The sequence below is a fragment of the Castanea sativa genome, chromosome 7, assembly GCF_040712315.1.
Source record: "Castanea sativa cultivar Marrone di Chiusa Pesio chromosome 7, ASM4071231v1".
Lineage (NCBI taxonomy): Eukaryota > Viridiplantae > Streptophyta > Magnoliopsida > Fagales > Fagaceae > Castanea > Castanea sativa.
The window spans coordinates 5,743,780-5,771,082 of record NC_134019.1 but is presented as its reverse complement, the minus strand read 5'-3'; the positions used below and the strand labels follow the sequence as shown (position 1 = coordinate 5,771,082).

Here is a 27,303-nt window from a genome sequence, read left to right as displayed (position 1 = left end):
CGTAGATCGTGTAACCTTATTCCTTGTCCAACTAATAAAATGGTTGTTTCTTTAAAATAAAAATACATTAAAAAAAACTAATAAAATGGTTTGTTTAAATAAGGTTAGGGTTCAAACAGATTTCGTTTTATAGCATATAAAGCCCACAGACACAAGCTAAACACAACATATAGGATAGATCTCCCCAACCACACTGCAATTGACCTTAGAAATGATACCTTGAGAACCTTGCTTTGACAAGGGAACTCGACAAACATGTGACTAGAGAAATTTGGAATGCGTACTTACCAATCAAAAAAAAAAAAGTTAAGCTGTGTAGTTCACCAATAAAGAAATTTAATGATGTTGAAAAACCACCATAAACTCTTTGCCCTTCTTCTACTATCTTTTCTTCCTCCATTTTAGGATTCTGATGGTCTTCTCTCATGTCTCATCTAAAACCCCACAAAGTTTTGACAGGATATCCATATCATATAACCACAGAATTCAGTTGCAACATCTAATTATAAATAAGATGATTCCAACATCAAAATGAGTATAAGATGAATGGGCAGAACAAAGCATTCCAATACTAAGTAAAAACCAAGATTTTCCCACAGCTGTCATTAAAACGAGCTTTCAGAACTCAATTCAACATAAATGCTCCATCCCAAACAACTGCAAGTAGGAACAGCATTCAACAATTACTACAATCTTTAAAAACAAACAGAAGAGTCAAACCCAGTAGTAAGCATTCCCCTATTGACACTAATCAAAGTACCATGATCACAAATCCATAAAACGCCTCAGAAAAGCAAACAACCACTCTAAGGTTCTTCAATCTTCCATGTAATGGAGACTACAAAGAATTACTAAACACACCCCGCCCCACCCTTCTCCCTTTCTTGGTTTAGATTAAGAACATACTATTCAGAGTTGTTATATAGTCTAGAGCAAGCTAAAAGTAGTCAAGTACGTCACATGCCAGATACCACCTCAAAGCCTCATGTTTTTCCCATTTTCACCATGATACATAAACATTTATTAGGTGAAAGAACTTTGGCAATATTTTTTCGAGACCATTGCCATTCAGACCAAAAACTAGCAAAAGAACACAGTCAAGTATTCTAAACATGAACTTTTTTTCTTTTTCTACTAACTCAATGGAAAATAAACCCAGATCCAGAAATAAATAACTATAAGTTTACCATATTAATAAGAGTTCAGACTTTGGTGCGGGGCAGGTTCTCCGGAATCCCGCAGAAAAAAAAGCCAGACATTTATTAGGTTTACCATAATAATCATGATTTAATATTGCCTATTGGCACCGGATACACTGTTGGGATATTTAATCGCAGACTAAATGCTTGAAAATAAACAGATTTCGCAGCCAATTCTTTCAGTAAAAGCAGCTAAAACCAAACTAGAAAGAAAAAAAAAGTCTACAGACTTAAAATATGGCATCCCCCGTCCCCCTTTCTATTATCAACAAGCAAACACATAAGAGGGCAACAAGGAAAATGCTATAAAAACTACATCAAATACTACTGCTACAAATTAACGTGACAATGAATGTGATTGATGCTACTTCAACAACTACAAAATAAATAAATATCCGAATAACCCTTTGTGTGATGGTAATACATCCGTTTGTAAGGCAATAAAATTAGTGGTATCTAGCATCACTCAATGTTAAATGACATGCAATAAATGTGCTCAATTTAATAGATCAAATCACAGCAACACATACATATGCAAAATGTAAAGTAAGCATAATATAATTGCATAGATTCATAAGATCGCTAATTGGTCCATGACAAAGCACAATTCCACTATATTCATCAAAAAAAAATAACTCTTGTTCGAAACTAGTAGCAGCTAATACACATGAGTATCAATTAAATTCTTTAAAAAGTAAAAAGAGTAGAACTCAGAGAAGATATGTACAGGAACATGTGAAAGTTTTGGCAAGCTAATGGTGGATTACACGGCAGGTATGTTGGAGAAAGAGAAGCCTTTGTAACCCTTATAAGCATAGTAAGCAATCCTCGTATAGTAAAACCCCGGAATGAACAAGATCGAACCCAATATTGCAAAGAACACACCTAATCAAAAAAACAAACAAACCCAACAAAGAAAAATCAAAAAAATCTCAGACCCAGAACACAAAAACATAGTCAAAGTCGAAAAACACGAAGTGGGTATTGAGTGAAAAAGCTAAAAAAGGAGGTACCGTGGGCACGGTCGCCGCCGATGCGGTTGACGGCCATGAAGATGCCGATGATGATTCCGAGAGTGCCGAAGACAAGGAGAGACACGGCGAGAGCAATCTCTTTGATTGGAGCCCTGTTGTTCATCGAGTACGAGGTTTCCATCATCATGTCCTCGTCTGTAATCGAAAACGCGTGGTCTACGTACGCCATTTTTTTTTTCTTTCTTTCTTTCTTCTTCAGATGGATAGATAGATAGAGACGGAGAGATTTTGGGGTTTGAATTTGGAGATATGGCGAATTGAACAAGGTGATGTGGTGTGGTGTGGGGTTGGTGTTGTTGACACGGCTCCTGATTTTGATTTGAGGTTTTTTTTTGCTTGGAGTTGACGGAGAAGTTGAGAAATGTAGTGTAGAAACAAAGACTTTTCAAAGAGTAAAGAGAGTTCTTTTAATGGTTGTGTTAAATGTTAAGAGAGATTAGCTATGCAATGATGTTATCTGGATATGTGTGGACTGTTCGTCTGGCTTTATCCTTTACTTTGCGTGCAATTGCCCAATCCAAAGTCCAATCCTCACCTAGTATTCTCATTCTGGGTGACCCACTAGGCTTCCAGCCCACAGAAAATTGAAAGTTGGGTCCAGAGAAAGAGGTCCAAAGAGTAGGGAAGGATTGAAATTCTAGTTTTTTTTTTTAGAAATGATATGTCCACAATATTTTTACAATATTTTTACAACAAATTCTAAGTGGCAGGATGTTACTGGTTGTTATTGTTGGGGCAAAAAAGTAATCTTAGTGTTAGGTTCAAATTTGAACCAATAACAACTAACCACCTATGATTTGTTATAAAAATGTTGTGAACGTAGCACCTCTCTTTTTTTTAGAGGCGCAATCAAAATTCATAACAATTTCCAAAACATCCCTTAATTTGAGTTATTAAAAACAAATCTTAAATAGTAGATATAATTGTTATTAATTTGTGGGTTTCAGTTAACTCAATTGGTAAAGTATCTAATTGTTGAATAAGAGATTTGAGTAAAATATTTTTTTTTCCCTCACTAAAAAATTATTTGACTGCTAAATATAAAGCCAAAAGAAATTTTTTTCCTTTTTTTCACTATTATATGAAGAAAAAAGTTGACTATCAAGCTTTATGTTTAACATTATGATTCTAAATGATTCATAAGGATATTTGTAACTACAAAAATGGTAGTTTATTTTTTAACCAATTTTAAAATAAAGGTTGAAATACATTGTTGGTCCTTAAAGCTTAGGTATTGAGCACTTTTAATATTTGAAATCTCAAATGAGCATTATTAGTCTCTAAAGTTTAAAAAATTAACAAAATGTCGGCCCTTCCACCAACTTTCATTAATTTCCATGCCCACATATTTAACGGAGCAACATTTTGACATTTTTTTAAATGACATGGCAACTTATGAATAACATAATCTAATTATTATATCCAAAATGGATCAGACTAACTATCTCACTCACTTAGATATTTGATTTTCACGTTAGGGCTCACATCACATAGTAGTAACATCAAGCCATATGAGGCTTTCAATTTGGCTCTAAAGACTAAAATCATTTGTCACAACTTGCGGGAACATGAGTCACATCTTAGAATTTCTTGTGATCAATTATTTAGCCCGAATCTACCTAGTAAACTCATACCCACCCATCACACACTCATTCTCGAACATGCCAATCTTTGAAATCTCATGTAGATGTAGGCTAATCTAATCCCATTCACACAATCCTATCTATCATGCCCATTGACTCAAAGAACTTCTACTTCTACACCTTCAAATTAATAGAACATTTCAAGAACACAAAAGGATGCAAAGACCTAATCATTTTTAAACAAATACAAGGCCGAAAGTAAAATCATTACTTTGTTGAATAATTTAAGGATAATTTTAAAGTAATCTTCCAATTAAAGAAAGTAAAATCTTAATTCAATATTGAAAATGTTTTTGTAAATGTCCACGCAACATTTTTGTGTTCTTTCTTGGTCTCTTACTAAAATAGTTACAACTTTCATCAATATAATTTTCAGTGAAATATATTAGTTAATATATTTATAACTAAAAAAATATTATTAATGAAATTATTAGTGGTCTATGGAGAATATTTTTATTCAAAAGTTGAATATTGGACACATAATACTAACTTAATAGAAATAATTGTGTATTAAAACTACAAACTTTTGAGTTTTGAAGGAAAGTCCAATAGTTTATTTTGTGATAATGCCATTATTTTTTATTTATTTATAAATAATTCCACGATTGAAACAATATATTGGTGAAATATTGGACATGATTTTTATTTTCGTAACGTAAGAAGTGTAAGCTCAATTAAACATTTGGGGTCCCTTTTCAACTCGATGCTCTCACCGATGTAAATTATGGGGTCCAACTCAACGTTTGAGTGCGATGCAATTGGTATTGGAGCTTGCATAAAGGACTTATCAGGATATGTTCCTGATTTCGGTATCACAAAGGAGAATATAATAACAAAGACGTATGTGTTTGATGCTTCCATGATAGAAACTCTTAGAGTAAAATATGCTAACAATAAAGGCCTTGAGAATCAAGAGGGAATAATTAAAATTGACAAAGATTACATGAAGGCCTTAACAATAAAGGTCTTAACAATGAAGGTCTCGTGTGCCAGGTTCAAGAGGAAATAATTAAAATTGACAAAGATTACATGAAGAAACTTGAGAATTAAAATTGACAAAGATTACATGAAGAAACTTGAGAAGGAAGGAAGCCAACACTTGAGTAACCCAACAAAGTAATGTTACACTTGACTTCTTCACATTTGAGAAGGAAGTCCCACATTGAATAATGATGAAAAGAATTAGTAGTTTATATAACATAATTGAATACATGCTAATTGAGCTTAGGCCTTTTGGGATTTGGGTCACCCAAAAGGCTTAAGCCTTTTTGGGCTTCATTACTTTGTTGAATAATTTAAGAATAATTTTAGAGTAATCTTCTAATTAAAAAAAGTTAAATCTTAATTCAAATATGGAAAATGTTTTTATAAATGTCCACACAACTTTTTTTGTGTTCTTTCTTGGTCTCTTACTTTTTCTTTTTTCTTTTTTTCTTTTTTTTTTTATACAAGATAGAATTTCTACTCTAACCTAATCTAAGTGTATATGTGTAGGAAGCTCCCTCCTAGAGACTTGTACTCCGGCCCTTACCCCCCCACACTCCACAAGCACTTATACCTGTGGAGTGACCACCGCACCAAGAGTGTGCGGTGGTATATACTAAAATAGTTACAACTTTCTTGGTCTCCTACTAAAATAGTTACAACTTTCATCAATATAATTTTCAGTGAAATATATTATTTAATATATTTATAACTAAAAAAATATTATTAATGAAATTATTAGTAGTCTATGGAGAATTTTTTTTATTAAAAAGTTGAATGTTGGACATATAATACAAACTTAATAGAAATAATTATGTGATAATTGTGATTAAACCTACAAACTTTTGAAGGAAAGTCCAATAATTTGTTTTGTGATAATGCCATCATTTTTTATTTATTTATAAATAATTCCACAATTGAAACAATATATTAGTGGAATATTGGACATGATTTTTATTTTCCTAATGTAGGAAGTGTAAGCTCATTAAAACATTATGATATATTTCTTTTAAAGTTATTATTTAGCAAATATTACAGGTCATAAACTTATTATATATTAAATTTTATATATTAGAAATTTAAAAATTATTAATTAAACTATTTATGATGTCACTGGTTTGACCACCAATCAAATCAGAGAATTAAGAATCACTCTCCTTTCTAATATTTTGAGCAATTTGATTTTTAAAATAATAAATAAATCTAGCCATAAGGATCAATGAGTCGACCGATGGTCCCTTGTGTGTGTGTGTGTGTGTGTGTTTGTTTCTCAAAAAAAAAAAAAAGAATGGGTAATTGTCCCACGTTGCTTAAGAGAGTGTGTTGTGTGTAATATAACTTGCTCTACCCTCCCTTAAAAGTTACTGTGGTTTTTGAGTGGAGTTATGGTGTGCCTTTGTGTTAGAACCCCTTTTCCCTTGTGTGTGTGTGTATGTGTGTTTGTTTCTAAAAAAAAAAAAAAGAGTAATTGTCCCAGATTGCTTAAGAGAGTGTGTTGTGTGTAATATAACTTGCCCCACCTTCCTTTAAAAGTTACTATGGCTTTTGAGTGGAGTTGTGGTGTGCCTTTGTGTTAGAACCCCTTTCCCTCTTCCTTATGTGTGTGTGTGTGTGTGTGTGTTTGTTTCTCAAAAAAAGAATGGGTAATTGTCCCACATTGCTTAAGAGAGTGTGTTGTGTGTAGTATAACTTGCCCCACCCTCCCTTAAAAGTTACCATGGCTTTTGAGTAGAGTTGTAGTGTACCTTTGTGTTAAAACCTCATTTCCCTTATGTGTGTGTGTGTGTTTGTTTCTCAAAAAAAAAAGAAAAAGAGTCAACCTATGGTCACTTACCAGATTAGATTCGCAAGAAAAAGAAAATATCATCTGGGCTCTTAACGCTTGGTTTCGCTCTTCATCTTCTCTAACTTATCAACCATAGTGACTTTAATTGTTAGGACCACCTTAACATTTCTTTGACCTTATTTTTTGTTGGTAGGATAGAACATAGAGATCATGGAGCAAATAAATTAGGGCAATCCACTCCACAATTTATGCTTTGAAGTAATCACAAGTTATAACCAATAAGGGGGATTTTTTTAAAAATAGAATTATACTCTAGCCTAATCTAAGTGTATATGTGTGAAACTTCATTTTGGAGACTTGAACTCTGATCCTTGTTTTTTACACCCTACATACACTTATACTTATGGAGTAACTATCGGGCTAAAAATGTGTAGTGATACCAATAAGGGGGATTTGAACATTGGGTGTCATGGAAACACTATGAGGTGTCACTCAAGTTATAAATGCAATGCTACTTTGTAGTTTTTATTTTGTGAACTCATTGATGATATATTAGAGATTATGATGGATTATAGTTCATGTTTAAATGAAAGTCCAATAGTAATGATTGATATAAATATATATATATATATATATATATATATATATATATATATCATTTGTTATATCTCATATATGCTGTTTGAATTTCACATTAAAAAGAGGTTAAATTATAAATTGCACCCTCTAATTTTGCTTAAAATTTAATTTTGTCATTTGACTTCACTTTCATTCAATTCGATCATTTAATTTCCCATTTTCTTCAATTCCATAATTCGTTAGTTTCAATTAAAATTAAGCTGTTAAGAACCCCTTAAAATGACGTAGTTTTATATTGCACAAAGTTGAACGCCAATTTTGATGAAGACAAGCAAGAGAATTGTATTGAATAAGATTGAAAGTTAAAGATTTTAATTGAATTGGGCCTGTTTTGTAATTTTAGCAAAAAAAAAAAAAAAAAGTTTCGGGAGGTATTCATCAACTGCACAAACCACACTTAAACCACCCGCAAAATGGTTTAACTGCACTGCACCACACCTTATATATATATATATATATATATATATATATATATATATATATATATATATATATTAATATATTAATATATTTATTTTATATTAAATATATATATTATAAATTTATAATATCAAATCCATTATACGTTCTTCAAAAAAAAAACTATTCATTAATAATTTAGGCAAAAATACAAAACTGACCTTCTAACTTTTACCTTTTTCATTTCAGTCCTCTAACTTTCAGTTTTGTTAATTCAATCCTCTAACTTTCAATTTTTGTCAATGTAGGACTCTGTTACATTTCTGTTAGTGGCTGCCGTTAGAGCCACTGAAACGACGCCGTTTTGCAATTTTATTATTATTCGGAATTAAAAGAAAATAAGAAAAATCTGATGTTCTCTCTCTTCATTCATGTTACAACACCACTCTTCTCCCTCTCTCGACCAAGCCGCTCAATCAATCTCTACCCCTCTACCTTTTTTTTTCTCTTCACTCTTCACCCTGTTGCTCTCTCCTCAGACCGAAGATGGTCATCTCACCTCTCTCTCCCATCTCGGCTGTCTCACTCGGTGGCGAAGCTTGAAGGCAATGGCAAAGCTTGAAGATGACGATGGTGATGGCAAAGCTTGAAGGCGACGATGGTGATGTCAGATCTTGAAGGTAACGATGGCGATGGCAGATCTTGAAGGCGACGGTGGCAACGACAAAGTTTGAAGGTGACGTTTTGCTCACTTGGGTTTGTTGTCGTGGGTTATGGCTTTTACTTGCTTGCTGTGGATTGTGGCTTTTGATCGCCAGAGTTTGCCACCATGGGTTGAATCGGTGTTTGAGGCTTGGGTTTGAATGGGTTGTGGGTTGGGATTTGGTTGAGTTTCGGTGGTGTATGGTGTGAATTTCGATGGTTGTGGGTTGCTGTTGGTGGTTGTAGGTGATGGGTATTTGACTGTGATTTGTTCTATGGGTTGGGATTTGGCTAAGTTTGATTCAGTCAAGGCAGAGCAAAACTTGATTGAATCAAAAACAAAAACAGAAGGGTATTCGACAATGATTTATGTTTTCCTTTGTTTTGCCTTAATTGTACTATTTGCTTTCCTTCGAATCCTTAATGTTTTTTTTTTCCCTTTAATTCCGAATAAAAAAAAAATTGCAAAACGGCGTCGTGTCAGTGGCTCTAACGGCAACCATTAACAGAAATGTAACGGAATCTTACATTAACAAAAATTGAAAATTAGAAGACTAAATTGACAAACTGAAAGTTAAAGTACTGAAATGAAAAAAAGTATTTTTTTCTTTTGAGAAAAAAAAGGGTAAAAGTTAAAGGGTGAATATTTCATTTTTACCAATAATTTAATTACCCATTCTCCAACCAAAAAAAAAAAAAATACCCTATCTGCTTAAACCCTAGCGGATTCTCACTGTTCGCGTATCAGCCCTCAGACCTCTATCTCTCTATACTAACCCCGTTTCCATCCCTACCTCCTCTCTCTCTCTCTCTCTCTCGTAACTTGAGAACCAGGGTACAAATTCCCCTCCCCTACTTGTTGTATTAATTGAAGTATAAAAAAAAATATTGTTCTTTCCCCACTGTTTGGCTGCCAGGAAAATCGGAAGAAGAAGAGAAAGTTATTATTATTATTTTATTTAAATATTTCTGTTATGATGTCTTATACTTGTGATTTATGGGATTGTGATGCAGATTTCCGATTGGTCTAGGTCTTATTAAAAATGGAGGGCTCAGTTGTTGATGAAAAGGAGAAAGCAGTGGTGACAGACTCCCCTGCTGCTGGCGAAACTCTCAGCAAAAAGTAAGTTTCGGGAAAAATGTTTCTGATTTCGCATAAGTTTTTGTATTTTTAATGGAAAAACAGAGGAAAAAGAATGACAACCATTTTTGATGTTATGTAGGGCAAATTCTTTTATACTGTTGTTGGTCTTTGATGTGTGCTCTTTGTGTGTGATGCTCTACTTTATACATGGACATAAAATACACTCACAATACCACATTAATCTTTTCCAAAATATGTTTTTCTCAACAACTTTTGCATATAACAAAAAAGAAGAAGAAGAAGAGAATTTGGGTGACACCATACACAGGCGTTATATACAAAAAAAAGCAGTATGTGTTGCTTTTGTTATTGGTGGCCAGTACAAAATTTGACCACTATAGATCCAAATTCTTCTAAAAATATTATTTTTGGTGATTTATGCACATATTTAGCTTCTTATTTTTATTGTTTCTTATGCATTATTTTTGTTCAAAATACAGTGCCAGTAGAATACTATTACTATGTTGGATAAGTTGAGGAAGATATGAATATAGTTTTTTGAAGATTATAAATTACCCCCACCAATAAATGAAGAAATCTAATTAGTTTTGGGTTTTTAATTCCTTTGTATTTTGGGGAATATTTACAGTGCACTCAAGAAGGAATTGAAGAATAAGCAAAGGGAAGAAGAAAGGCGGCGCAAGGAGGAGGAGAAGGCAAAACAGGTATTCTTAACTGATCTGTTAGATCCACAGTTGAAGTGCACATTGGGGAATGTAATCAACAATCTGGCTGGATCTTCAAGCCACCAACAGCAATCTGTCACTGTCTTTGCACCTTGGCCAGTCTCACTCAAATCTCACACAAAATTTGCACACTTGTGATTTGTTAGAGATGGTGAGTGGGTCAAATGAGGAGCCTCTTGCCAAAAAATTATAAGATGATCAATTAGAAGATCTAAAAGGGTGTTGGAATTCAAAAATAGAAGCACAATACGTCCTCAAACATATGGCTATTTTGTTTCTCTTCCACTCTAGCCACATCAAGCATGCCAGAACTAAATTCCATACATTTGAGGAGTGTTTACCAATCCTATTCCGCCATCCAACTAATAGAAATGCTACTATCCCGAGCATCACTCACTGAATCCCAAACATCACAAACACTTAATTTACTAGGGATAAATCCCTTTTGATTAGGTTATCAAAAGTAAGAATTTTATCCCATGCTGCATACCACAAAAAGAACGACACCCTCTTTTTGGGGCCTTAGCACCCCAGATGCTCTTCCAAGGGAAAGAATGAGCATTTCTGCCACTAGTAGCATTATATTAGGAGAGAATATTGAAATTACCACATGTATTTAATTGCCATGTCATCCTATCACCCCCTCCCCTTGGTATCTTGGAGTAAATATGATCAACGAAAGAATAAGCTGCCTGCTTCCATATCTTGATTATGAAAATCTCTGTGGATCCGCAGAATTTAATTTTCTGCAGTTCTGTTTATTCTTTGTGCTCTTCCATTCTTGTGGACTATATAGTGAAATATCTATATATTTTACTATTCTAATCTAACCTTATAATAAATTAGGGCAATGAAATAGAACTTAAGAGTTGGGATGTAATTGTTCCCTTGTAAATTTTGAGAAAAAGAATATCTTGTAGTATTAGAATGAGCAACAAATTATTATGATTCATTGGCTACATGTTTATCTCATATATTGGCTTAAAAAACAGTCCACCTCTAATAATTTTTATTATGAAAAATTTTCATATGCAAGGATGGCCATGTCTTAATTAGTCAGGACAAACTTGGAGTATTTAAAATAGTAATTAGTGTTGTTTTGTCATATATTTGACTTCTTTTTTCTGCCAAGAGCTTTGTAGCTCAACTAACATCTCTTGGTATTTGCAACTGAGACATCTAGGGTTACTTATCAAAAAAAAAAACTGAGACATTCAGGGTTCAAATCCTTTCTCCCCCCATTGTAACTATCTAATTATTTTTAAAAAAGGACATGTTCTTTTCCTAATTGTGATGAAAAAAATTTCAAAAATCCTGAAGTAATTGTAGGTGCTGGTTTCTTGGATTACTCATTTTAATATAGAGAATTTTAAATTTTGGTGCCATGGAATGTATTGATGTTACTATATGAATGAATCTACATTGATCATCATGTTGTGGAGTTTGAACATGATGGAGTATGATGTGTTATTGGCTGTTATCTTTAAGGTGCCTTACCACCTTGTTTTGGAATCTTATTAAGAATAAACTTGTGTTTATGTTCCAGGCTGCTTCTATGGCAGATTCCCGCAGCAAGAAATCTGCAGCAGCTGACGATGAAGATATGGATCCAACGGTATAAGTCCATTCTTGTCCTGCAATAGTTAGCATTCTTTTCCTGGATCGTTTCCGCAAAGCTCTTGATTATAACCTCAATCTCCTGCTTTTAATCTTCCTCATTTGTTTTTCCTCCAGCAATACTTCGAAAATAGACTGAAATATCTTGTAGCTCTGAGGGCAGCTGGTGAAGAGCCATATCCTCACAAATTTCCTGTTACAATGTCTATCCCTGAATATGTAGAGAAGTATAACCACATAGGCAATGGGGAGCATCTTGAGGATGATACTGTAAATTTGGCTGGTATTGAAATCAGGGCTTTTATTTATTTGGTTAGTATTTATCATGTTTCTTTTGGTGATTTTTTTAAAAAATTTTGTTTCCTATGCAAGGGCGTATCATGAGCAAACGTTCATCTTCTTCAAAGCTATTCTTTTATGATTTACATGGTGGTGCTGCTAAAGTCCAAGTTATGGCTGATGCTAGGTATCTTAGCACTGTATCTTTTCTTTTTCCTTATTCATATTTGATTTTTCCTTATGATTTTAGTATTGTTATTTCTTTAGGTATGCAATGTCTTTGTGACAAATTATCTTTCTATTAATTATAATTTTTTTTAAATGATTTTTTTTTTTGTAAGTTATTCATGCAACCATGTGGGCCTTGAACCTATGACTTCTTCCTCCACCTTACCCTTATAAGAGGAGGTGCAATTTGAGATGCAGCTCATTGGAATCTTTCCATATTAGTAGAAGCGCCTTTGTTTTTGCTTTTGGACTCTTTCTTTGAATGGGCACAAATTGCTCTCTTTGTTATCTTCTATGGTGGAATAAGTGATTAGTTTGGGAATTTGGATTTTCTTGTTACCTAGCATTTCATGTCAAATTTCTTTTCTTAAAAAGTTAATATTTTTGGGTAGTGATTCATCAATTCGTTGAATGTCAATGTTTTGCCCAAGTTCCTTGTAAGAGAAACTTTGTTTTTTTTAATATATTTTTATTGAAATTATTGCTAATTTCGTGTTTGTGAAGCCTGATTAGTTGTATCTTGAAGGCTTAGGTAGATTGGCAAAAAGAATGATGTAGGTCATTTTACTTTATCGCATCTTTCTGTACCACTGCCTAGTTTTCTCAACTGCGCTTAAAAAAAAATTTATAAAGGACCTATATAAACAAGATAATGAATATGCATGAATGAGACTTTCCAGTTGGTACTATTTGGGAAATTTTGGTTCAGATATGAATTAGTTTCATGGACAATCACCCCCCTGGCCCACCCCCTGGCTGGGTGTCACCCCTAAATTGCACCAAGTTTTGCTGCACAGATACCAAATTTAATGATAAAGAGATTCTTCATTTCCATGATGCAGCAAGTCAGATTTGAATGAGGAAGAATTTTCTAGGTTCCATTCGACTGTGAAGCGTGGTGATATTGTTGGCGTCAAGGGGTTTCCAGGTTTGTGATGTTACTAAAATTGGGTAGTTACTAACACCTTTTGACTTATATATATATATATATATATATATATATATATATATATATATATATATATATATATAGCTGCTCCTTACTGTGTTGACACTGTTGAGTTTACAGAAGAAATCACCATCAGTTTAATTACTTAATTTGGTTTCTCTCTGTCTCTCTCTCTCACATTTGATGTGTGATAATGAATTAAAAATTGTGGCATAAGGAAAAAATTATGGAGAGTGTAGGTAGAACTTCAAAATACAAATTTAAAAGAGACCGCTTGAAAATTCCCTTAAATAGGTGCTTCATTTTGGTCTTTTTCCCTATAGTGAACTGTTTTAGTTTTCTATGCTGCATAATTGGTTATTTTTTTATTTTATTTTTATCAGTATGCCGCATGATTGTTGAAATCTTCTAGAAATGGGTCCAATCTTGTGATATAGATGTACATTTTTTTTACTCATAATTACATACAGATTTAGTGGGTCTTGAACTCACAAACTCACTCCCAAACTTTCTCTTACAAGGGAAGGAGGTGCCATTTGAGCTAGAGGCATAATTTATTTTTTTTGAATTTCAAAGTTGAGTTGTAGGTTTTGAGTCATTGTTTCTTTAAATTATAAACTTCTTGCTTGACTTACATTTTGTAAGAATTATGGTCAAATGATTAAATTCACTATTTCCTAGTAGCTTAAACTTTTGGGAGAATTTGAAATTTAAATTCACCCTACCTCCCATTTAAAATATGAAAAATCACACATGTTGGGCCCCACTTATTAACGGGGAGGCTGGGCCCATGTGTGAGAGGGAGTGCTAGAATTATGTTCAAATTAAATTCACCATTTTCTAATGGTTTTAGTTTCTGGGAGAATCGGTAATTTAACACATTTTCTTTCAATTCAGGGAAAACTAAAAGGGGGGAGCTAAGTATTTTTCCAAAATCGTTTATAGTCTTATCCCATTGTCTCCATATGATGCCAAGGCAAAAGCCTAAGGCTGGTTCTGTGTCTGACAATACCAATTTGAAGGTAAACATGGTTTCTCCCTGAATGAATTTATGCCGGTCACAGTCTGATCCTGACTTCCTTACTTTCTTATTGTTGCAGAAAGAGGAGGCTTGGGTCCCAGGATGTACCAGGAATCCTGAAACATATGTTTTGAAAGACCAGGTATTGATTAATATCCTAAAATTTAACCAAATTCCTGTTGCACTGTTTTAAACTGTATTCTTTAGCACACCCAAAATAAAAATTTAAGTACATATGATCTGGTACTGATTAATATTCTGAAGTTCAGTGAAAATGAATTGCAAACCTTCATTTTTGGCTTGTGATAATATGTTCCGAATACTTGTGTGGTAATCTTTGGTTGTTTTTATTTTCTATAGTTTATTTCCTTATATTATAAGGACCCATTCAGGGAAATACATCAATTTAATTGTCAGCTGGAAATAGTTTCTGTTCCCTTTCGCTTGAACCTGAATGGTAAATGAATTAATTTTTTGGGTAAATGTGATTCTTTGAACAAGGTTTCTTTAGGCTTAATAAACTGAATCTTTAAAACCATTTCTTTGAAAGTGATTTGAAGCTTATATCCTGGGGCTCACACTATAGGTTGGCCTCTGGAGAAGTCTGCCCTTGTGATCTATATAAATGTTAGGTTCGTCTTTGGAATTGGGAACACTTTGATCCTTTTTTTTTAATTAAATGATTCCTTTAATCTACGTCTTATTGGTTGCTATTGATGTTGTGGGGGGGGGGGGGTGATTTGAACCTGATGAATTGGATTATTTTTTCCTGATGCAGATAAAAGTGAGATGGGTCCATTTATTTTATTTTCTTTCAGTTTGGACTGTGTTTTCACTTCTCCTCTTCTTTTCCTTTTCTGGTGTTTTATTTTATTGTCTTTAATGCTAGGAAACTCGTTATCGACAACGCTATTTAGATTTGATGTTGAATATGGAGGTTCGGCAAATTTTTAAGACAAGATCCCAGATCATTTCATATATTCGGCGCTTTCTTGACAGTCGTGATTTCTTGGAGGTTAGTTGTTTGTCTTGAATTTTTATTTATTCAATTCATTCAGGTGGTTTCTACACATGGCACTTGACTTTACTTTCTTTTCATTACCATCAATGTTCTTTTTGCTGTCAGGTTGAAACACCAATGATGAATATGATTGCTGGTGGAGCAGCTGCCCGTCCATTTGTGACCCATCACAATGACCTGAACATGAAGCTATTCATGCGCATTGCGCCTGAGCTCTATCTTAAGGAGCTTGTTGTTGGTGGACTTGACCGTGTTTATGAGATTGGAAAGCAGTTCAGAAATGAGGGCATTGATTTGACGCATAATCCGGAGTTCACCACCTGTGAGTTCTATATGGCTTTTGCTGACTACAATGACTTGATGGAACTCACTGAGATAATGTTGAGTGGTAAGGGTCATTTGGATTGCAAACAACTGCTTCATTCCACTTGGGTAGTGAAGTTATTTTTATCCTCCAAAATACTTGGATTTTTCCTGACACAGTAATGTGTAACAGGGATGGTAAAGGAACTTACAGGTGGATATAAAATTAAATATCATGCAAATGGGCTGGATGAGGATCCAATTGAGATTGACTTCACTCCACCTTTCAGGTTTGTCATCTATGCAGTATCTTTCACAAATTGTATAACATTAACATGAATATGAAAATCTATGAAATTGGTTGTTTTAACTTTGGCAGAAGGATTGACATGATAGAAGAATTAGAGAAGATGGCGAACCTCAATATTCCCAAGGACTTTTCCAGTGATGAGGCCAACAAATATTTGAAAGACGTATGCACGAAGTATGAGATCAAATGTGCCCCTCCTGAAACAACAGCGCGTTTGTTGGACAAAGTCAGTTCTCTGCTTAGTCCTTTTAAAATTTTTTTTATTACTTTATTGAACATAAATTAGGTAGTTACTGGCATTGTGATCCTGTGTCATGTACTAAGTAGATACAATATCTGTGATGAAGGTTCTGAGCTTTATGCTTAAGGAGGTGAATGAGAGGCTAGGTATGAGCAAGGGCTTAAGTTTTTTATTTGTGAGTAGGGGGGAAAAAAGGGCGGGGGGTGTGTGGAGGAAAAGCAATGGATTGGATTGCTCTTGCTGGAATACTGGTTTTTCCTTAGATGGCTTTCTGCTATTTGGAGTAATGGTTCAATAAGATTGCTTAAACTGATAAGCTGTAGCAGTTGAATAAAGTATAAATCGTAGCATTTATCTGTGGGAGAGATGATTGGAGGTTGGGAACAGTGAAAAGTGGTTGATTGGAAATGCCATTAAAAGAACAATATGATGGGGTCCCCAATATTTTACAATAATTAAGTAATTCTACATTAGAAAAAGTGTGTAATTTCTTTTGTTCTGACAATGATGTTTTCTGACTTGATCTGATTTTGTTTCTTAAGGTAGACTATTCTTGCTTGCATGCTCAGACAATTTATGAGAATTGATTATATATATTTTTTCTGTTACTGCAGCTTGTAGGACACTTCTTGGAAGAGACTTGTACAAATCCTGCTTTCATAATTAACCACCCTGAGTTAATGAGTCCTTTGGCTAAGTGGCATAGAACGAAGAAAGGCCTTACTGAGCGTTTTGAGTTATTTATTAACAAGCATGAAGTATGGTTTCAGGATATTTTGTTTTCTTTTTCTTTCTATGTTTCATTTAATTTTCAGCTTTATAATTCATGATTCTGACTTAATTTTTCTGTAATCGCTCAGCTCTGCAATGCATACACTGAATTGAATGACCCTGTGGTACAACGCCAGCGATTTGCTGAGCAGCTCAAGGTTCACGCATCAGTTTTTTTAGTGGGCAATGGATTTATCCTTAAATAAATTCCTCTGGAACTTTTCTGAATGATATTTGGTCTGCATGCAGGATCGGCAATCTGGTGATGATGAAGCAATGGCTTTGGATGAAACCTTCTGTACGGCTCTTGAGTATGGGTTGCCTCCAACAGGTGGTTGGGGATTGGGTATTGATCGGCTAACAATGTTGTTAACTGATTCACAAAACATTAAGGTTCTCTTCTCTTCTCTTCTCTCTCTCTCTCTCTCTCTCTCTCTCTCTCTCTCTCTCTCTCTCGGGTCTCTGCCTGTTTGCATTTGTCTCATTTATACATGTATGTTCTCAATGGGCTCTCAACATATGCTATTTGGTAACAGGAGGTTCTTCTCTTCCCAGCCATGAAACCTCAAGATGAGCCATCTGCTAAAGGTACTCATTTTCAGTTTGGCCCATGTTATGCTTTTGTTTTAGTTGATGCTAGTCTTTTCTGTCTCTTTCATATTCAGTTACAGGTTTCATTCCTGTATTTTGGCATTTTTGTGTTCTGTCTGAGGAGTATGCAGTTATATCTATATTTATTAAAGTCGTACCAAACTAATTGTTGAACTTTCAAACCGTTTATGTAGGATTTTGGTTTGGTATGAAAGAAACACTGGATTTGCAAAATAAATTTTTATTTTTATTTTTTAAACTGAGTTTTTAATTATAGGTTGTTTTAACAAAATAATCATGCTTTTTTTTTCGATATTTAATTATAATGAAATACTTTTTAAGTCTTTTACTTTGAAACTTTGATAGATTAACTAAGGTATCAATTCAAGGCTCTATTTTTTGTCATCGTCAATAGAAATTCATGAATTCTATGTATTCTATGAAATTGTACTTTTATTAATTTCAATGTTTAGTACGCTTACAGCTTACACATTTATTTAATTTAGTACGGGCTAATCAGATTTTTTTTTTTAAAATTTATTTTATTTTCAATATGTTTTTCAATTTAAAAAATATATATAATTAAACACTGACTATTGTTTTTCACCCAATGACTCAATTGTTGAACCAATTAACCATTATACCAATTCATTGGTGGTTTGATGTTTGGTGCAGTTCACTTTTTGTTCCGGTTTTGATAACTATGGTTATGTTGTCCATGTCCCAGAGAATTGTATATTTTGACTGACTTCGTTGGTCCCATGGTATTCCTTTAGGCAATGCAGGAGCTTAGGTAATTTTCAAAATTCTGGAAACCAGAGCTCTCAACCCAGAAAGTTGGCATGAACCCAAGGCAGGAGCTTAGGCAATTCCTTTTTATGGGTTGAAATACCATTCATCCTTGTTAATTCAGTTTACTAATTATGTCATTCTTCATATATCTAATTATTTTTAGTTTTTGGCAAATTCAAAATATTTTGTGAAATTAAATGAAGAATCAAGTTATTAGAACTGTTGTAATCTCTCTCTCATATATTTATGCATATTTTGGAGTTTGGAGACTCTTGAAACTCTTATTATATTTTTTGGATGTGATCTAACCGTTTATTATTAAATTTCTAGAAGATCTAAGATTAATAATTATGGCATCAATGACATTTTTAAATTTCAAGTTTTATGATAAAAAATTATGCATAAAAAAAATAAGTTTATTGATTGAATAGTAAATAATATCTGTTATGAACCAAATTTGACATGCATTTAACAGTTAAGGGGAGTTTTGAGTTTCCCTTCAAATTAAATTAGAGAGAAATTTTGTTCGCATAATTGGACCAGAATTATGCTTTAATTTCAGAAATGCAATTAAATAATATGAAAGTTAGTTAGCTATCAATGATTGAAATGATTGCCAAACGTTGGAGTGTAACTTGCCTATTGTTGACTCCCGAAAGTCTCTTTTTAATAACTTCTCAATTGATCCCAATTTTTCAGCCTGCATTTGATCCGTAAACATATTGACACTAAAATTCTGGCTTTATACAGTGCGGAGTATGTTACGGTCCACACCATAAATATATCATAAAATTCTATTGCAAATTTGTGCGCAGATCATGGTATATGAGTCTGAATTTGGTAAGAATATGGTGTAAAACTTATGTTTTACACTATTTAATAAAAGATTGCTATGTCAGTTTTTTATTTGAAACAAAATACATTTTATTACATATAATAACATCTCAATAAGTGAATAAACTCATAGTTAAGTTTGATTTTTAAATGGGTATTAGAATTGATTGAGTATAGTTGTTCTTATCCTTTAATATGTAATATGGATGATGTGACATATTGGGTTTAGAGGGGTAAAACTTCAATTTTACACCACATTTTTATAAAATTTAATCTCATAGTGTGTTAGTGTGTTTGTGTGTGGGAAAAGTATTGGTGGGTCAAGATTATTTTACACATAACGTAACTTTTTGTGATGTTACATAAATTCATAACACTTCCAATTTCATGTTAATAGGATTCTATTTATTATTTTATTGAAAAACTCATGTTTTGGGCATAATTTTAAAGTTTAAAATATTCTAAATTTTAATTTTTTAGGACAGGTAATAGAAGTTTTATTGATTAGAAAAGTTCAATATGTTTACAATAGTGTAAGAACACAATGCAATTCAATGGTAATTTGTTAAAATATTTTTTCAATAACAAAATTTATGGGATGGTTCAACATTTCAAAGAGTTACATAAGGTTTAACTTTAACATGACCTTATTAGAATATTGCTATAAATATTGTAAACCACAGTCTTTTATAAAGGTAAAATTTAGGTAAAGTTCATTAGGTAGGTAAACTTAGATATAGTTTATTAGTTAGGTAGACTTAGGTTTAGTTGATTAGGTATTGTACCGTTGGTTCTCATTTAAATTATTTCATTTGATTGCATTGTCGCAAAAAGCCTAGTAACACAACTATCACTTTATAGTGTTTTAATAGGGATATTTAGGGTTTAAATCATTCCACACCAACTATTAAAATATAAATAAATAAATAAAAAAGTGATTGAATTGACCAATGCACAAGGTAAAATATAATTTTTTTGGAAAAGATAACATTGTTTTTACTAGTCAATGCAATCATGTGGTTGAATTTAATTAGGAACCCTATGTATAATATTTAAGAATTTGTTCTTAAGTTTTGCCCTTTCTAAAATAACATGGAAACCATGTTTATTTTAACTACTAATTACTGCGGTTTTAAGATTATCATACTAGTCCTAATATATCATATATTGAATTAAATGTAATACACAATTCAATATAGCATAGATTTACTAGTTTAGGGCTTTTCCACTGTATACATAGGCCATTAGACTAGACCTTATTCTTTGTAAATCATTTTTTTCTTCTTTTTATTTTAACATGGTATTACAGTCATAATCTTTGTTCTTTATCAACCTTCATCGTTGCTTTTGCTATCAACATTAGAGATCACACTAAAGATACAGATCTTTAGGGATCCCATCTATACCTAAGCTTCTCAAATTTGCATTCATGTCCCTAAATAATTGTCATTTTGGTGTGTCACACACCCTCAAGCGCTGAGTCTCAATCGTGCATTTCATGTAGTGCGTGCACTGCACAGCCTCCATGTGTCTCACATGAGCTTAAGAGCCCTCACATGCAAATTTTGTTATGACGACATGCTTGACCCACTATCTGACTTCCATAGGTCATTGCTCCACACAAAACACTTGTTGGTGATATGCCTACCTGTGCTCTTGCTCCAAATCTTTTTATGTTATTGTGTCTAATAATGTTAGTACCATAACTATTTACACAATTTTTGTCACAAACAACTCGTAATGTGGCAAGTTGTAAGTGGTAGAGGTGTGGACTCACACTGATCCATTGCTAACAACTTGTCACATGGTGAGCTGTGTTAAAAGTTGCGTAAATAGTTGTGGTCCTAACATTTTTCTATTGTGTTGGGTTTCTATTCCATCATCTTCTTGATGTTTTTCTCTGTTCAAGTAGTAGACTAAATGCTCCTTAACCTAAAGACTATTCTTACACGTCCCTAGGGAGTAGGGAGAGATAAGAGTCTTTCGCATTTTCTCTGTTTTATTTTATTTTTTCTTTCTAATTTAACATGGTATATTATAATATCTTCAACTTTTATTCTTGCTTCCATAGGTAAAATTAGAGCCCACACTTGAGACCCAGATTCATTCCATCTATTCCTAGATTTTTCAATTATGCATTTGGGTCCTCTTAGAATTGTTGTTTTGACGTCACACATGCCCTCTAGTATCGTCTGAGTCTTGATCATACTCTTCCTTGCATGCGTTGTAACTTGCCATGAAGACACCCTCCATGTGTCTCACATAGTCTTAAAGCTCTGAAGCGCCAGTTTCATTCTTTTCTACACACCTAACCTGCTATTTGACTTCTATAGGTCATTGCTTCACACAGATATGCCTGCTTCTGCTCTTATGCTAAAGAACTTCTTGCAGCTGTGTCGAGTCCCTGTATTTAAGCCTCTTATTGGTATTTTTCTCTTTAAGATCATACTTGAATGACCTCAGGTGCATCACATGCTTCACGATCAATTTCCTCTTCGACAGTGATCTTATTTCAAGCATTTCTTGGTGGTTTTTGATGGGCATTAAAGATTTTCCTTGCATTAAAGACCTTGCCTCCAAACTCAAGCTTTTGTCAAGCCTTCACATTGAGTTTGAGAAGATGTTAAAATATATTAGGATATTATACATCAAGATTTTACCATATTTATTGTAAAACATAGCTTTTTAGAACATGAAAGACTACCGTAATTCATTCTTTTATGTACCATAATATGGTTCATTATACTACTTTTGTCCGAAAATGTTGGTCATGTTTAGAAAATTTAACTTTTTAAGGAAACATCTTTTAATGTATTGTGTCTTAGTTAAAAAAAGTATAATTTTTCCATAACTACCGACTTTTAAAATAAAATAAAGGGTAAGATAGAAATTTTATTTATTAATTTTAAAAAGATGACTTCATTTTGGGAAATCCTAAAATAGAATAGAGAACTAACAATTTGGGATCGTCGGAGTAACATACAATTCAATATTGCAAAGATATAGCCCTTCAAAACTTTCTGTTGTTAATATAAATCATGAGACCAAACCATATTAAATCACTTCGTTTTTTTTCCTCAAAAAATAAAAAATCTCTTTGCTTTCTATTTCTACATCATTTTAATATATTTTAACCAATATTTAACTTAATTCAACTTTCCTGTATTTGGATATGGACTAAAATAAAATGAGTGACAGCCTGATTAGCTTAGCTCATATTTTTCTCTTGTTAATTAATAACATAAAGGCTGGTCGTGCTTAATAGGGCTATGTCATGCCCTTTCCACTCAAGACAACGGCACATTATTTGTCTCATATTCCAGTGTCCTCGATTTGGATTTCTGTTTGGTACCTTTGAGTCTTTGACTAGCTAAATGATATCACTTCTCCATGAATTATATAATGAAGCTCACATCAATGACCTCTTTTTCAAACTAAAAGTTGGTGATATCTTGTTGGTAACCATCAATTTCAAGACAATTTATGTTGTCAGAAAGGGAACCAACATTATGTATTGGTTTAAAGGATTTCGATAGTCAGTGATCCCACCAGAAAAAATCAGAGTCTGTATTGTCAACATTATTGTAGGATAATGAATCTTAATTATGATGTCAATGATCTTACTGATTATTATATCCATGGAAATAAAATCTTAAAACTCCAAAGCTACTGGTTGGCTTTCAACTGTCTAGAATTCATTCATGGGCTCCTTTTGAGTGAGAGGGAGATAGTTGGAGAGAGATGCAGAAAGTGGATTCTCCTGTAAACGGCATATGCCTCTTGATTCCCATTTTCCACAAAATTATGAAGGTCATATCTAAGGCAAAAGACCCAATTAAACATATAGCTAAAGAAACCTCTGCATTGTGGTAAAAGGCCACATGATTTCAAATCTGTCATATCTGATCATTTTTTGCAAAGAAGCCAAGCATGCATATTTTCAAAAATCTCTATGATGAGGGAAGACTTATACACCATACCATCAAAAAAGTATTGGTAGACATAAAAGAGTGGGTACAACTACAATCACTTTTTGAAATCCTCCTAAGAGATTTTGGTCTCTTCATTGACATGAATTCCCTCTTAGTCTTTCTCTTTCATTCCTCCCTTGTAGTCATCTTGGGGTTTATCACTTTACATTTAATAATAGACCTAAAAGTCTTTTTTCTTAGTCACAATAAAGAGGTTAGTCAGTGGAACATAATCAACATATAATGCGTGATTGAATTTGCAAGTGCAGGTGTCCTCAATTGTTGAAAGTTGAGTGGAAATTATGATGGTCCAACACGAGACAGGATTAGGCAACATACCATTTGGCATTTTCTTGCACTGATTGAGTTCATGTGCTCATCCTTATACTGGTAAGTATATGAGGATGATCTCACCATAATTTGGTGCACTCTCATATAATTTATTCCATCTTTTAAAGGATGATTTTGATAGGATCTTTCAAAGGATGATTAGCTTCATGAGTAATATGGTTGTGTTGTTTGGTGCTATTCCCTCCATACATGATCACCATTCTTATAGGACTACCATCATTTGCCTATAGGTCAATGTGAGGAAAACACTATTCGATCCTCCTTCCCCTACTCACTCCAATAATGTCCTTGGTGTGATTTATGAGACCATAACCAAGCAAGTCCTAGGTTTGTTCACCACTGGGGTTAGTTCAAGGTATTTAGGGCCTAAAGCAACTACTTCATATTGAGACTTTTCGACTATTTAAATATTATTAGATTTCTATATCATATATTTTTAATATTACCTACTAAATAAATGAAACTAATAATTAACAACGTGAAACAAGATATATATATATATATATATATATATATATATATATATATATATATATATATATATATACACACAAATTGTGAAAAAGACAATTCATTTAATCATCGACAATTTTTTTTAATCATATAGTAATTGATTTTGCGAAGAGTATTTTTCCTGGTTTTGAATCTCCCTCCTTAGTCCTCACTTCTAATATATATAGAACAAAAAATATTTTAATTGAAAAAGTATAAAATTTCTGAATTTCATATAAATGAGCTGGTATTTAGCGAACAATAGCAGTGTTGAGGGGCAACAGACCATGTCTCCGTGAAACATGATAATTTTTTTTAATATATTAAATGAATCTGACAAATGTTTAAGGTGCCTTTGTAAAAAGTCTTATAGCTCAATTGGTAACCCCTATGCTTCCAATGGAGATGTCCAAGTTCAAATCCCCCACCTCCGTTACAACCATCAAATTATAAAAAAGGAAAGAAAAAAGAATACCTGGTTTCAAGCTCAAAGAGGGAATGTCTTTGTTTAGTCAATAATACCTGAGGGAAGAAACTTTCATGCTCATCTGCCATCTTCAATGTGACCAAGTGTATCATCACAGACGATGACAGTATCATAGTAGGGTTTGACTATGATAACTTAAGTGGATAACTCATTTTTGCAACATCATAGTTCCACATAGTAGGGTTTGACAGATGCTACAATAACTTAAGTCCCTTTTAAGGCAAAAGAAGGGAAACTAGACTAGTCTACAATTCTTACCACAGCAATAACCCTAAATAAAACCAAACATTCTATAGATATCCAAAAACAAAAAATTTCCCTAAACTCATTGTATAATTCGACCAAAAAAATACACTTCAGCTCAATGATAAAGGGAGGGATGGCATTTGGGTGGATTCTATGTGGAATCATATAAAGACGTATTTATTTTAATTAATCAGCAAATGGTTACACTCATAAATGGAGATTAGCTGAAAAATAACTAAAAGACAAACTGATATTAGAAATCCACCATGACCAAAATCAACAATTTCAAGAGAATTTTTGACAAACTACAATCAACAATTGTTTTTGGCAAGTCTAGGCACTTGATATAAACTCCCAACTTTGAAACTTTCGACAATATCAAGCAAAGTAATAAAATACATGAATATGTAAACAAACAATAAGTCCTAATACATGTAAATGAAAAAGATTCAGAATGGAATCCAGTACTTTAGGAGCTAACTGTTTAAAAAAAAAAAAAAAGATTCTAAGGCTCAACTGTAGTCACCTGTTGCCACTCCCCATCTACAGCTTCCTTCCACAACGTCACACTGTTGTTTCCGTCAGCCACAGCCAATATATTTCCTGTTAGCGACCAGGAGACCCTCCAAACAGGAGTCTTGAAATCATTCAGAACCTTGCCTTCCCATTGATCCCCCTCCTTGGCCACAGTCCATATGATGACTTTGCCATCCTGTGAGGCACTTGCAATTGTAGATTTCGGAAGTCCCAAGTTAGGTGCCCAGGCAACATCACGAACCCAATCTGTATGCATCTGAAGAGCTGGAAAGCAATCCATCTTCCATGTCCCATTATAGAGCTTCCAAACCTTCACAGTATTATCACAACCACCCGAGCAGAGCTTCTGAACAGGATCAAGCAAGCCAGAACCAACAAGAGCCCCAGGAGCTGTTGAGGGAGCCCATGAAACAGATGTGACACCAACTGGGTGAGCCTGGTCGATCCTTGAGGTGTCCCAACCACCATCCGGTCTTGCAGTGAAAACTGAGATATTCCCATCAGAGGAACCACATGCCAAACAAAGTCCCAGTTCATGAGGAGCCCAAGCAACAGAATTGACGGATGACTTGTGGTCATTGAAGACATGGGCTTGGGTCCACTCATTCGGATTACCCTCCTTCCATATTATCACTTGCCCATCATAAGAACAAGAAGCAAGTAAAGACCCGAATTTTGGGTGAGCCCATGCCACCTGCCAAACAGGTCCTTGGTGACCAGTTAACGTTGCGAGCTGCTGGGAGGCTGTACTGCTCACCCCGGTTATTTTAATGGAGTGGTCTGATGAAGCCGTGGCAACACGCTTACCATAGTAATCCATGGCTACATCATGGACCACGTCTTGGTGACCAGTTTCAATCTTTTGCGAAGGCATTTTCTACCGTTAACACTGCTCAGAACAAAAGAAGTAAACCTAAATTATAACTGATTCATACTCCAATTGATTTTGCACATACTTTCAAATCCTTCAAAAAGTGAAATCATCTAAAATTTTAAACATAGACCCACTACTTGATTCCTAAGAAAGTGCAAGAACATGAAAAACAAACTAAAATAATAAAAACCTCAAAATTCTACGTTTTCCGCAAATCTTTAAAAATCTGATAATTGAATAAATTTCATGAGCTACCCATTATTTCTAAGCTAACAAATCATAGAAATCTGATCTCAGTCTCATATAACAAGTTGCATTATTGAGTTATGAAATCACTGCTATAAGGGAATAAGATCAAATCCCATATAGCAAGTTGCATCATTTGCAAATATTGCATGAATATGACTAATCTACCAAGTAGCTAACACAAATTCATCAAATTAAGTATACCCCAAGTGCTACAAATTCACAGAGAATGAAATGAAATTCATCAAATCTTGAACAAACCCCACAAAAACTCTCAATCCCATTTCTCGTTTTTTTTTTTTTCTACAAATTTCCTCATAAACCACACCTCTAATCTAAATCTTTGAACATACAAAGTTACAAACCCAACAAAATCAAATCATCAACACACTAACAACAAAAGGAGGAAAACGTTAATAAATCAAAACTCACCGACACAAATTCAGAGCACAGCGGAGCGGCGGCGTTGTCTCTTGCTCTCTCAGACTCTCTCAGTCTCTCCGATTCGGATTTGTTTATTATTATTATTATTATTATTATTTCTTCCTTTTGGATTGGATTTTAATGAGGTTTTGGGCTGGGCTCATTAGAACAATCAGCAGAGCAGGCCTCTTTCTTTTTTTCTTTAAAAAAAAAAAAATTTATTAATTAATTAATTAATTAATTATAATTTTGGGCTCAAATTGGAGAGAAATTATTAGGACTAATAATAATAATAATAATACTAAAAAGTAGTGTTATAGCTTATAGGTGCTACAGATTTTACTAAGAATCCATTTGGATAGAGATGAAAATTAACACGTCTGCGTTTTGGTCTTTTTTTTTTTTTTTTTGAGAAGTACGTTTCATGAGTTTCTATGGGTTTTGTGTACTATTTACGAGATTCACAAACCTCTTTTTTCAATAAAATTTTCATTAAAAATGGG

The 27,303-nt window shown here is 33.5% G+C and overlaps 3 protein-coding genes across 5 annotated transcripts; 1 reads left to right on the top strand and 2 right to left on the bottom strand.

The window, feature by feature from the left end:
* Nucleotides 1-1,746: 1,746 nt before the first annotated feature.
* LOC142642111 (uncharacterized) lies at nt 1,747-2,609 on the bottom strand. Its single transcript, XM_075816460.1, has 2 exons — nt 2,213-2,609; nt 1,747-2,084 (listed from the first exon to the last, which is right to left on the bottom strand). The coding sequence occupies exons 1-2, from the start codon at nt 2,400-2,402 to the stop codon at nt 1,963-1,965; spliced, it is 312 nt and encodes a 103-aa protein (XP_075672575.1). The 5' UTR covers nt 2,403-2,609; the 3' UTR covers nt 1,747-1,962.
* A 6,436-nt stretch (nt 2,610-9,045) lies between these two features.
* LOC142643623 (lysine--tRNA ligase, cytoplasmic) lies at nt 9,046-18,610 on the top strand. 3 transcript variants are annotated; one of them, XM_075818316.1, is made up of 18 exons: nt 9,046-9,221; nt 9,401-9,509; nt 10,120-10,195; nt 11,763-11,831; nt 11,951-12,116; nt 12,206-12,299; nt 13,183-13,268; nt 14,187-14,311; nt 14,390-14,452; nt 15,200-15,325; nt 15,437-15,719; nt 15,828-15,924; nt 16,014-16,170; nt 16,800-16,943; nt 17,046-17,114; nt 17,206-17,349; nt 17,493-17,544; nt 18,324-18,610. In XM_075818316.1, the coding sequence occupies exons 2-18, from the start codon at nt 9,430-9,432 to the stop codon at nt 18,338-18,340; spliced, it is 1,848 nt and encodes a 615-aa protein (XP_075674431.1). In that variant the 5' UTR covers nt 9,046-9,221; nt 9,401-9,429; the 3' UTR covers nt 18,341-18,610. The 3 variants fall into 3 exon arrangements, with proteins under 3 accessions (XP_075674431.1, XP_075674432.1, XP_075674430.1); XM_075818317.1 differs by having other exon boundaries at nt 9,117-9,221; nt 9,418-9,509; XM_075818315.1 differs by having other exon boundaries at nt 9,128-9,326; nt 9,418-9,509.
* Nucleotides 18,611-24,987: 6,377 nt separating this feature from the next.
* Nucleotides 24,988-26,916, bottom strand: LOC142643624 (protein transport protein SEC13 homolog B). The gene is made up of 2 exons (XM_075818319.1): nt 26,810-26,916; nt 24,988-26,146 (listed from the first exon to the last, which is right to left on the bottom strand). The coding sequence occupies exon 2, from the start codon at nt 26,129-26,131 to the stop codon at nt 25,226-25,228; it is 906 nt and encodes a 301-aa protein (XP_075674434.1). The 5' UTR covers nt 26,132-26,146; nt 26,810-26,916; the 3' UTR covers nt 24,988-25,225.
* Nucleotides 26,917-27,303: the final 387 nt, after the last annotated feature.